This window comes from Squalius cephalus, assembly GCF_949319135.1.
Source record: "Squalius cephalus genome assembly, chromosome: 5".
NCBI classification, from domain to species: domain Eukaryota; kingdom Metazoa; phylum Chordata; class Actinopteri; order Cypriniformes; family Leuciscidae; genus Squalius; species Squalius cephalus.
In genome coordinates, this window is record NC_137126.1 from 11,382,568 (window position 1) to 11,395,064 (window position 12,497).

General features: G+C 37.7%; 1 protein-coding gene across 6 annotated transcripts in view; it reads left to right on the forward strand.

Annotated features, from left to right (window-relative positions):
- hnrpkl (heterogeneous nuclear ribonucleoprotein K, like) overlaps positions 1-6,522 on the forward strand; it is a 29,990-nt gene extending 23,468 nt beyond the window's left edge. For all 6 annotated transcript variants that reach the window (XR_013821427.1, XR_013821428.1, XM_079873231.1 and 3 more), the window contains 2 exons: positions 2,275-2,444; positions 6,210-6,522. Coding sequence is in view for 4 of the 6 variants with exons in the window: in XM_079873231.1 (XP_079729357.1) it covers positions 2,275-2,444; positions 6,210-6,240 (201 nt within the window). In the remaining 2 variants the exon portion in view is untranslated. The remainder of the gene's footprint in view (positions 1-2,274; positions 2,445-6,209) is intronic.
- The last annotated feature ends 5,975 nt before the right edge of the window (positions 6,523-12,497 follow it).

The window sequence follows — 12,497 nt, forward strand, 5'->3', positions numbered from 1 at the left end:
CACATCTAAGCACCAGTGCCATTTTTAGTATTATTTATATATTGTTTATTATATACTATTATATTATATATTTAATCATATTTATTTATATATAATAACTTTTTTACTCTGTCTGTTTTCTGTTATTTTTGTGCTAATATATGCAGTTGTTAATGCATACTGCTGAACTAACACACAACTGCATAGTTTGGTTTTATTATTTATTTTGTTCTATTAGAAGTTTCTTTGTCAGCATTCTCCCTCTACTGAATCTTCAGTGCTATGGCAAAAGAAACAAAATTGACCTAAGACAGAATGCAAAAAAGACAGTATACTGTGAAATGGCAAGAAACTTCTTTCTACTGAGTTGTTCTCGTTGGCTGCATGCAAAACAAACACACAACCAGCCAATGGAGTCCAATTCACAACATGTTCAGTTCATCACAGCTACTTATTAAAAAACACCAGTTTACAATCATTAATCGGGTATAATGACAGAAAACAAATTGTGTCATGTTATTCCGACACACATTTCTTGATTTAAAGGGGAGCGTACAAGCCTACTGTATATATACAGGTGCTGGTCATAAAATTAGAATATCATCAAAAAGTTGATTTATTTCAGTAATTCCGATAAAAAAGTGAAACTTGTATATTATATAGACTCATTACATGCAAATGAGATATCTCAAGCCTTTATTTGTTATAATTTTGATGATTATGGCTTACATCTTATGAAAACCACAAAATCAAAATCTCAGAAAATTAGAATATTACATGAAATCACACAGTAATTACACAGTGATACCATGGTCATTGAACCAGGTTTTGGTTCTTTTGGCAGTGTGGGCCGGTGCAAATCCTGCTGGAAAATGAAGGAAGCATGAAGTGCTCTGGAAATGTCCTGGTAGACGGCTGCGTTGACTCTGGATTTAATAAAGCACAGTGGACCAAAGTCCTCTTTTCTGATGAGAGCAAATTTTGCATCTCATTTAGAAACCAAGGTCCCAGAGTCTGGAGGAAGAATGTAGAGGCACACAATCCAAGATGCTTGAAGTCCAGTGTGAAGTTTCCACAGTCTGTGTTGGTTTGGGGAGCCATGTCATCGGCTGGTGTTGGTCCACTGTGCTGTCCACTCAACGCAGCCGTCTACCAGGACATGTTAAGAGCACTTCATGCTTCCTTCAGCAGACAAGCTTTATGGAGATGCTGACTTCATTTTCCAGCAGGATTTGCACCTGCCCACACTGCCAAAAGAACCAAAACCTGCTTCAATGACCATGGTATCACTGTGTAATTACTGTGTGATTTCATGTAATATTCAAATTTTCTGAGATTTTGATTTTGTGGTTTTCATAAGATGTAAGCCATAATCATCAAAATTATAACAAATAAAGGCTTGAGATATCTCATTTTGCATGTAATGAGTCTATATAATATACAAGTTTCACATTTTTTACGGAATAAATCAACTTTTTGATGATATTCTAATTTTATGACCAGCACCTGTATGTGCAGTACATAATCGCATATAACCATTAATTACAAATAAAGACGAAAAAGAATGTTTGCATTTTTAATGCTTTTTCTTTACTTTCTGATACAATCAAGTAGTATAAAATTTGTACAGTTAAAAAGTTGTTCAAATAAGGGAATATTTCCAGCCCAGAGTTGATTATTTAAAAAAAACTCTTAAATGGGACATCATCAAAGTTTGAGTGCAATAATCAGATGGCAGTATATTGTAGACAAAATGGGAGATTAATCATAATGAACTTGTTGCAACAATAAAAAAACTCAAATTAAAAGCATTACAACCATTCCTCTGGTATTAACTTTAGCAGCGTGCAGATCCTTATTCATCTCATGACTGGCAAATCTGGCATCCCTGACAATTTGATCGCTCTGATAATGGTGCACATTAAAATGAAAGAGACCCATACCATGCTGGGGTATCACATAAGACTACATATTACATTTATTATCAAATTCAACTAAGTTTTATTTTCTTGGCAAAATTGGTTATCATCCATTAACAATGCAGGCAGAAATTCGAATCCGCTACTAATCGGAGCCAGATGTGATGACATGGGGACGGTGATAAAGGTCTATACCCAGCCCTAATTCACACCCAAAATACTGCCTTTGAAAAATAACTATTTATTTTTGTTGTTTCAGTTGTTGGCAGATACTTATTTAATTTAATTTAACTCAAATACTTCAAATCAATTGTTTTAGCATACCATAATAACCCTGAATCGTACTTACTAAAGCTTTGCTCAACTCTTGTTCTAGCTGGCCGGCTCAATCATTGGGAAAGGCGGACAGAGGATCAAGCAGATTCGTCATGAGTCGGGAGCTTCTATCAAAATAGATGAGCCTCTGGAGGGCTCAGAGGACCGGATTATTACCATCACAGGCACACAGGACCAGATTCAGAATGCCCAGTATCTACTACAGAACAGGCAAGTCTATCACCTATTCCATCACGTTACCACAACCCCATCCTGACACCTAACCATCATGTGTCCTGACTAGGTGCGACAGGTTTCCAGCAACTTTTATCTTTTCTGTCACAAAAATGCTGTGCTGAATCATAGCCAATCAGAATGGGATTTTGGACCAATTAGATTTCAGTGTGGGTTCTGATTCCACTTAATAATTACGGTTCTATAATGATTTCATATAACGATCCTTATAGATCTGCTATTTTTCTGGACAGAAAAAAATCTTTTTTCATCTGCTTTATATTGTCATACCTGGTTTGGACACAGTTACACAAATCCTTGTTTCCTTAAGTATACTAAGTCTTGTATTTTGTTAGGGTGAAAATGGGGGGGCTTTCGCACCGGAGGAACATTTTCATATTTCCTATAACTATTGGCGGAGGTACCCGCTTTTTGGCATGTTCGCACTGCAGGAACTGGGAACTATTTTAGTTATAGGAATTTGGGGGGATTAAAGTAGCTCCTACATCATAGTAGAGTCTAACCCAGCGCAGTAGGAACTACCAATGAAGTAACTGTGCGTTGATTGGCCATACGAAACACCATTTTTAAAAAGCCGTGTAAATTGCTTACCTATACTTATTCCACAAACTAACTCCATGAACATTTGGCTTTTGGCTTTCCTGTAGCTCAAACAGTAGAGCGTTGGCACTTGTAACGCCAAAGTCATGGGTTTGATTCCCAGGGAAAGCAAGAACTGATAAGAATGTAAATGTGTACCTTGAAATGCAATGCAAGTCGCTTTGGATAAAAGCGTCTGCCAAATGCATAAATGTAAACATGGAAAACAGCGATAGATGGACTGACGCCGAAGTCAAGGTACTTCTCAACCTTTACGCTGAGAAAATCCAATACGACTTTGAAGGGACCAAGCAAAACGTGATTATGTATTTCTGCTCACTTAGCGACATTGGGCATTAACCACACGGCAAATGCTATAATGCTATAATACTGTAATAACAACCAGATAGTCCTGCATAACAACCAGAGTGGCAGGGCGTTGTGACAGCTTGCGTCACTTCAGAGTTCCTACTGGCAGTGTGATTGCATCCAGGAAAATGGCCCTAGGGAAAAAATGTAGTTCTCGGGGGACTGTCTTGATGGCTAGATCCTGTAACTGAGTCCCTATAACTCTCTGGTGTGAAAGCCCCTATAGAGGTGCTGAAATGCTAATCCAAATTGCTGTCTCTTTTTGCTTTTGTATGTGGAACTAAATTGTATTTTCAATAGTTCTACAAACTTGCTTCATGCTTCATATACATTTGACTGCTGTTTCATGCACTTCTCTTTGCCTGACCTTTCACATTTTTTCCTTTAGTGAAATGTGTACAAAAGGGTTTGTTTTATTAGTTCCATTTGGGATAGAATCCAAACATAATTTACAGAGGGGCAAATGAGTGGGACCCAGGAGAGTGGAGTAAACGCTGGCTTGCTTCTGTGTGGAAGACTTGTGATTTTGTTGTTGTTAGTTAGATGAAGTGACAACAAATCACAGTCTGCCCTACAGCACAGGCCCAGCATCATCTGCCCCTACCCTCAAACACATTTCACCCACCCTAACTGAAGAGGCCTGCCAGTTTAACCTTCTCTGACTAACATCTGTACTCTCATCTGACCATGTCCTTTCTGGTTTATACTCTGTCTGAAATCAAGCTGTTTTAAAGTCTTTCTGCTGTTTTTTGATTCAGCATGGACGTAAACCAGTCTTTCTACTGTTACATGCTAGCTTTCTACTGTAACTGCTTTCTAATGCAAAACTGGCTCCTGTCTGTAACATGCAATGATGTTCTCATGCAAATGAAACACTCTTATTATTCACTCTTATTGCATGGTTAAGTCATTTTGTTAAATATAAAGTCAGCATGAAATCAAAATGGACCCTGTATTACTCTTCTTAATTGATGTGGTCTTATTATCATGAGATACAATTACTAAGATATTTCTTCTCACTGAGATATATCACAATATAGTTATTTTAGCTGGAAATAAGGTTGCTACAAAACCAAAATTTTAGATTTTTCACAATTCTCAATACCAATTTCAAATTCACAGCAGTTAAACAATTAAACTACAATTATAAACTAAAAGCGTCTGCTCTGCTCCATAAAGAGCTGCAGAGTCAAGATTTTACTTATGACGTGAAGAGAGTGAGGAGAGATGACTGACAACATGATGGCGGAGGTTTTGTTGCTCAACATATCCTGAGCGTCATTGACAAATTGATCAAAAGCTATTTCAATACCCCGCATATTGGTAGCAGCTCCCTGATGCCCGCAAATTATATACAACATCTCTTGTCAACACTAGTTAGCTAAAAGAGCCAGTTGGACCAGTTGATTTTTAAGCCCCTGTGGGACACAAGTCGATGTCAAAGGAACTAGCGGCGATGAAAGCTGACTGTGTTTGACTCCTCTTGTCGGCTGCGTCTCGGCCAAAAAGCTGCGCTTGAGCACACTAAAAGGACTAAAGGCGACTGTCAACTAGCATATGTGTGTTCTGCGCCTGCGTGCAAGTAAATATCTGTCTATATCAGCAGGTATCAATAGTCTGTTTTCGTCATTCAAAAATGGAAACTGAAATTAGGACTGCAGATATTCAAACCCTAAAAGAAACAGCGCTTGCTTTCCATCAATCACGCTGATCTCTTTCTTTATTCCAGTCGGCTCATGTTGTTATGAAAATATTTGTTCATTTGAATGCTCAGGTAAGATTCTGTAAAATTATAACCGCCTTCTGTCTGTACCATCTTGACTTCTTTGCTCGCAATTTATACGAATTGGGCAACTCGTAAAATATGTACGATTTAACGACGTGTATGGCATCATGTTGCTTATCATGACAAATCAGTTGTCACTGAGAAATAATCAACGTCTTTCAAGTCCCATATTATGCCGTCCTTCACTGACAGATACTTTTCAGGGATCGCTGTTTGAGAAAAGTACTTTCGGTCAGGAAGTACATATTGTTTATCAAAAGCCTGTAGCGTGGCTTTGAACGCTGGCATCTCAACAGTACGGAATGGCACCATTTATTCAACCAAATAGCGAGTCACGCTATCAGTAAGTGCACTCCACTGATTGCTGTCACTTTGGTACTTCGCTCATCTCGCAAAGGCCTCGGAGAAAAAAAGTGCGGTGATGACCTCGTCACAGCCCTAGGTAAAACCGCTAAATGGCAGTCAAATCAAATTTATTTTCCTATAGTGCTTGCACGTTAAAGCATAGCCGCTAAAATACCAAAACAAGATATGAAGGGAAAAACTAGACATCCGTACTAATCGACTAGTCGATCCCTACCTAATTTGAGTTAAAGTTGTCAAATTTCTGATGTTTTAAAGTATCTGTTTGTGGGCATAACAGAGATATGACAGCAGTAATGTGCACGTGAATATCCTGTTTCACTCTGAAATAAGAAAAGTATGAAAATGTTTCATGTTGACTTAAATACCTGTTGCTTGCTAGTATGAGTAAACCTTAAAGATTCTAATAGAGTCAGGAAACAACCTTAAAATGCTCTGCAGGAAATATTATTAAACATGTTGATTTACTTAGTGTATTATAAACCAGATGATGTACTCACTGTATTTACTTTTTATATAATACAGTTTTTGTATTGTTTATTGTAACAGCGTTTTCCGATTATAAATCACTTGGCCGCTGGCTGAACTGTCCCAGCACTATGAGGCTTTGTCTCTGTTTTCATCCGTGTCATTTCCTCTTTCAGCGTAAAGCAGTACTCTGGTCGGTTCTTCTAGAGGGTGGAGATCGAAGCCAAACTGCCATACCCATTCACTTCAACTTGTTTTCAGAACCTACATTCCTCTGCTTCTTGGGTAGATGTGCTCCCTGCCAGTTCTCCTAACAATATTTTTTTAAACAACATATTTGAGGGAAAAGTTTTCTCAAAAGCAAGTGGATCCTCTTATTTCTTTATTCTTTCTGCACGTGATTTTTCCATTATTGATTGTACTGTTTTGTAAGTAGAGGGAGCCCATCTGTGATGTCCGCTGTTGGCCTTACCAGAGCTGCATGCTTAGTCTGTGCAACATGCAGAATGTAATCTTTATTTTTCTTTCTTTTTTTTTGCCAATGAATTTATTATCCCATTTATCTTGTTTTCTTGATGAGACTTTTTGGGGGAAATGTAAATATTAAGTTCAGTTCTTTAAAGTTTTAATATCTTTGCCGGTTTATTTAAAGGATGAACGTCTATTTTGATTTGAAAAATGAAGGTATTCAGGATAGGAAAATTATTCATTCCTGTTGTTTTTTTTTGTTTGTTTTTTTTTTTGTTTTGTTTTTTGGTAGTTTTCTCAACCCGATTTTCAGATTCGAAAAACTTCAAGAGATGGATTGACCGTTTCTACTCCATTGACATTGGGATCCGTTAAATCTTGCTGGCGCTTTTGTACGTCTGTTTGTAAGCGTTTTTACCATTTTAGATGGATCTTTCTAGACTTCTTTCTCTCCACGGTTTGGGGGAGGGGGGGAATAAAAGCTTCTCTGTAAAAAAAAAAAATTGTTGCAGGTCTCTTCCATGATCTCATATCTCTTTCTTTCTCATTGTCCCCCCTCTGGTGTCTTTGTAAAATGTGCTGCAAATCTAAATAAAATAAAATAAAATCTGTGCCACCTTTTACTAAAACATGACTTGTTGGTTGTGTGTTTGTATCTTGGTTGTAGTGCTTCTCCATTCAAAGGGACAGATGCAATTCAAATGTGCAGTGCATATAGGAATCTAATAACCAGGGTTATTTTAATGAACTAATACCCAGTTCTGGGTAGTAACTTATTACATGTAATCTGGATTACATAATCGGATTCCAAAAATGAAGTACTTATATTACATTTTAAAATAGGCTACTCTTAATCACACTACAGTTACTTTTCTATTGATTAAATGATTACATGTTATTTTCACAATGGCAGTAAATTATTCTTAATTCATTGATTCTGATTCTTTGTTATATTTTACATTTCACTTTCTATAAGTCTACTGCTTATATACATTCAGAAGGTATTTTCAGGTTTGTTGAATTGCACACACAGACCAGCCACTAGTCATGAGCCTATACAGAAAACTGAGACCCACACAGCACTTCATCACTGGATTTACAGAAATCACTTCACTTTTTAAGAAGTGTTTTCCCAACATTGCATATCTAATCAGCTCCAGACAAAGACATTATTTGAATGATCAATTATTGAGTCATTTAACCTTGTATTACTGTCTCTAGAAGGCTTGTCTTTTGTTTGTTTTTATTTTAAAAATTATTTATTTACATTTTTATGATTTAATATAGCTTTTAATTAAACTCACGAACCCCAGTCTGGGAAACCCTTATGAAATGTAATATTTAATGCACTTCATGTTGTTGATGAGAAAGAATGGAATATATTTTCTCTCTGTATTTTTATAACAATATGGTACGATATTATCCTATTCAAATCAATGTGATAAACGAGTTAGGTAAAAGGTAATCAAAAAGTAGTCCAAATTAATAGATTACCTAAAATGAGTAATCTGGATTACATTATTAACTACAATTTTAGTCAAGCAATTTGGAATCAGTAACTGACTACAGTTTTTAAGTAATCTACCCAGCAATCTATAAAAACTAAATTCTTTATTCTTGGAATAAATTAAACATTAAATGAAATGAAATTATATATATACACTGCTCAAAAAAATTAAAGGAACACTTTGAAAACACATCAGATCTCAATGGGGAAAAATATCATGCTGGATATTTATACTAATATGGACTGGGTAACGTGTTATGAACGAAAGGATGCCACATCGTTTGATGGAAATGAAAATGATCAACCTACAGAGGATTGAATTCAAAGACACCCTGGAAATCTAAGTGAAAAAATGATGCAGCAGGCTTGTCAATTTTGCTGAAATTTCATTGCAGCAACTCAAAATGGTACTCAGTAGTTTGTATGGCCCCACGTGCTTGTATGCATGCCTGACAACGTCGGGGCATGCTCCTAATGAGACGACGGATGGTGTCCTGGGGTATTTCCTCCCAGATCTGGACCAGCACATCACTGAGCTCCTGGACAGTCTGAGGTGCAACCAAAGTGATGTCAGATGGACCGAAACACAATGGCCCTCATTTATCAAAAGTGCGTACACCAAATTTCCAGCTTACACCTGGCGTACACCCAAAACCACGTTGACTTTGAGATTTATCAATATGGTCGTTGGCGTACGGCACGCTCAAATCCTACGCCAGCTCAGGAGGTGGTGTACGCACGTTTTGAGTGCGGGAATGCGCAAAAAAACAATTTCTAACACCACAAAACGCACTGACAAACTAAAAGATATAATATAATATGACCCACTGTAAAAAAACAACAGCATAGTAATTATAAACTTCAATGTTTATTTTTGTGCAACATGGACTTCAATGTTTAATTTGTGTGACTTTACCAAAGCATTTGAATTGTAGGCATATGTATTCCTTAAGTTGCGAGCCTGTGCGCTTTACCTGACGTTTCAAGCCTTGTTTATACTTTCGCCTGGCTCCGCGAGAAGCCTCTCGCTGCAACCTGCGGTGGACATCCAACCCGGCCCACATCCAAGTGTGACGTCAGAAGCCATTAGGCCGGCACGCCCATGCCCAAATTGGACACATTCTCATTAACGAAGAAGCATCGAGAAGAGAAGACAAGAAGACGAAGGTAACTGCGAAACAAAATGCACAAAACACGCGGTTTTAGTATAAACACTGTTCAACATTATACGAATGAGTTGTATGAGAATGAAATGTTACCTGTTGAAAGCAGCTCTTATTACTTTAATAATAGTTTATGAGGTCAGTGCACGTGCGACTGATCACTTGACTAGCATGCCTGCTCCGCAATTAGCGCGAAAGTCCGCGATATGTAATAAATTGTCAAAATATGGATGTAATTCGAATGAATAAGATTTGATGATGTTGTTTTAGAACTATGAATTATCTTCAACTTACATATTTGGTCATTTAACTCTCCTGTGATGTCTCTTAACTGAGTTGTGTGTTACATTGGCTGAGTGTATTTCGAATCGGCAAGTTAACGTTAACTAACGTTAAGGGTAGATATGAAAATTATATTATTTCAGTGCTTATGTGTGACATTACATTCTGTAAATCTTATTCTGCTTCTAGAGAATTTGAGAATTGATTGTCACTCTGTCAGTTGTAACTGCATATTGAAAAATTTGAAGTTGTTCAGTCATTGCTATGTAAATAATCTATGTTCAGTCATTGCTATGTAAGTGTATTGCTTATGTAAATAAGCAATACACGTTTAGATAATGTAATGTGATGATAAACTGTTGTAATATGCATAAGTTTTATTAATGATTCATAGTAAATACAGTGACAGCAAGCCAGCCATCACATCAGCAGTCTTTTAACTATATTATACTTCTTCTTTCAGGAGTACAACAATTTTGAAAGCAAGTGATTGTTTGTCATGTCGGTAAGTAAAAATAAACTTTGGGGTTTGTATCCTAAGTTTGTGTACTGTTAACTGTCGGGACAAAGGTTAATCTGAAATGGAATTAACAATTTAACGATAGCTAGGTTAAAACGTTTGGTCTGATCACTTATCACTTACAACCCTTGCAAAGTAACTTGATAGAGCAACTGAATCATTTCACTACATCTTACTTGATAACTGTGTGCGTGTGGCAAATGATCTGTGTATTCTTCTATCTATTCTAGATTAATGGAAAGATCACATAATTACTGTCATTGCCATGTTTTACAGCATCCTACACATTTTCAGTTCAAGCCTGATGCAGATCAATACTGCCTGCATGGGGGGTTTGAATGTCCATGCTGCAGTTTTATGACTAAAGAGAAATTCTCATTTTCTATTCATCTTGAGAACCATATAAGTCATGCAGTGAAGCATGGAGGTATGGTGGAGCATTTCTCTAGATATTGATACATTTGTGCGGTTTTAAATCACAAATATGTCTGTATAATCTAAATATGTTCTTGCATCTCAAAACAAAGACAAACAAGATGAGCTGTAGTTTCTTGAAGTAGAAACACTGAAGTAGGGCAGGTCTTTTATGGCAAAAAACTAAAATCTTGATTTTTCCTGTTCAGAATTATTGACCGATTCGATTTCTTAATGTTTAACTAGTCAACGTAAAAATCACATAGCCCTACACTGAAGCCCTACAATGTTGTTACGTTTATTTATCTATTTCTGTGTTTTGTTAAACTTACTGTGTACACTCTGCACTGTTGATAACATAGTTGCTATAATTTTGCAGGTTACTTCATCTCAAAATGCAACAAACTATGCAGGACCACAGCCCATTTTCACTGTCTGTACTGCAGCCAGACAGTAATACGGAAGGAACAATTCATAAGCCATGTCTCCAAATGCTCTAAGACAGAAGTATTTTCAGCACCTACCCTATCTCCAGCTCTTTCTGTAGCTGCATGCCCGACACCCTGTCCCCCAGCTACATTAGTTACCAAGGCTCCAGTCTCTACCCCCCTTTCCTCTGATCCTTGCTTTGTACCATTCCCACCCCCACAAATACAAAGAAAGAGAAAGATGTCTTTAGTTTCTAACTCCCTTACCTCTGATCCTGGCTCCTTTGCACCACCCCCACCAAAAATTGAAAAGAAGACAAACACAGTCATGTGTCCTCATTGTGGACTGTTACTTAACAGACGTAATGTAAGGCTACACATTCTGAGACGACATACACCAATAAAAACGGACATTAGCGCTCTGAACCACCTTACATCACAGTGTGTGGATTATAGAAATGGTGTCTATGCAGTAGCCAAAGCATTTTCAGCACCCAACACTCCAATACACATAATCAGAAAGACGTGGGGCTCAGAACAAAGAACAGCATGTGAACTTGATATCTGCAGAATTAATAAAGAATTTGCAGAAAGATCAAACATCCGTTCCTATGAGTGCCATCACCTTCGATCACTTGCATACTGCCCACCCGCCGGAAGGGAGATTTCCTTACTGACAGAGCAAGGTTTACAGGCCATGGTTGATGATAGGTGGTTTGGAAAGGACAAGAAGAAGAAATGTTTGGCACGCCAGAGAGAGGCAATTGACGCAGGAGTCCCTCTCTCCTGCCTAGTGACCGTTTGTGGGCCCAGCCATAAAAAATACATTTCTGTGTTCGAGCCCACCATTTCCTACTACAGCAGGCTTGGTCGAGTCATGGTTTCCTATGATGCCAAAACAATTTCTTGGCATTGTCCTTGTGCTAAACCAAGGCAGTCATGCCTTCACAAAAATGTTGCAAAGTGGCACCTATTTGAAGTGGACAGGGCACTCTTCCGGAAAACCAGAAGTGTGGAGGAGGATAGCATTGCACAACAATTTCCCACCAATGTAGAAGGTTTTGAGGCAGAGGACGGAGCCCAGTACCCACCCGAAGGCCAGAATCTGTCTCGGATGGTTAGGTACATCTTTGATAAAAAGAAACTACCTGCAGTCATCCCCTCAGATGTGTTAAACTCTTGTAATTTTCCTCTGAGCTTCACACCATCTGAAGCCTTTTGCACAGAATGTTCTGAGGTAATTCCACTGAGTGAACCATTGATCATCACATCAAAAGCCAAAATCCTGACGATGACCAGTGTCATAGAAGGTTTGTTATGTTTTATTTAAATTTATCATTAATTTAACATTTAATTCCTATTTACATGTACTGTTAAGTGTTGATGACCATGATTGTCAGGGTCTCCCTCTCCACTTGTAGGCTTAATAGCATCTCCATGCACTCATTTTAGTGTTTAATGTATTAGGGTTGTACGGTAAATCAGTGACAAAAAAATTGGTAACCTCTTTATTGGCACTTGCTTTTGGTAGGAATATCAATGTACAGGAAACAGTGCTATAGATGTGGCATGGTATATCGATATCAGGAGTGGTGCGATGGTATCTATAATTTTGACGACCACATACTTCTGTCGATACACTTGTGCCATTTTCTGCGCAACAGTCTCCAGGTAAAGAACCT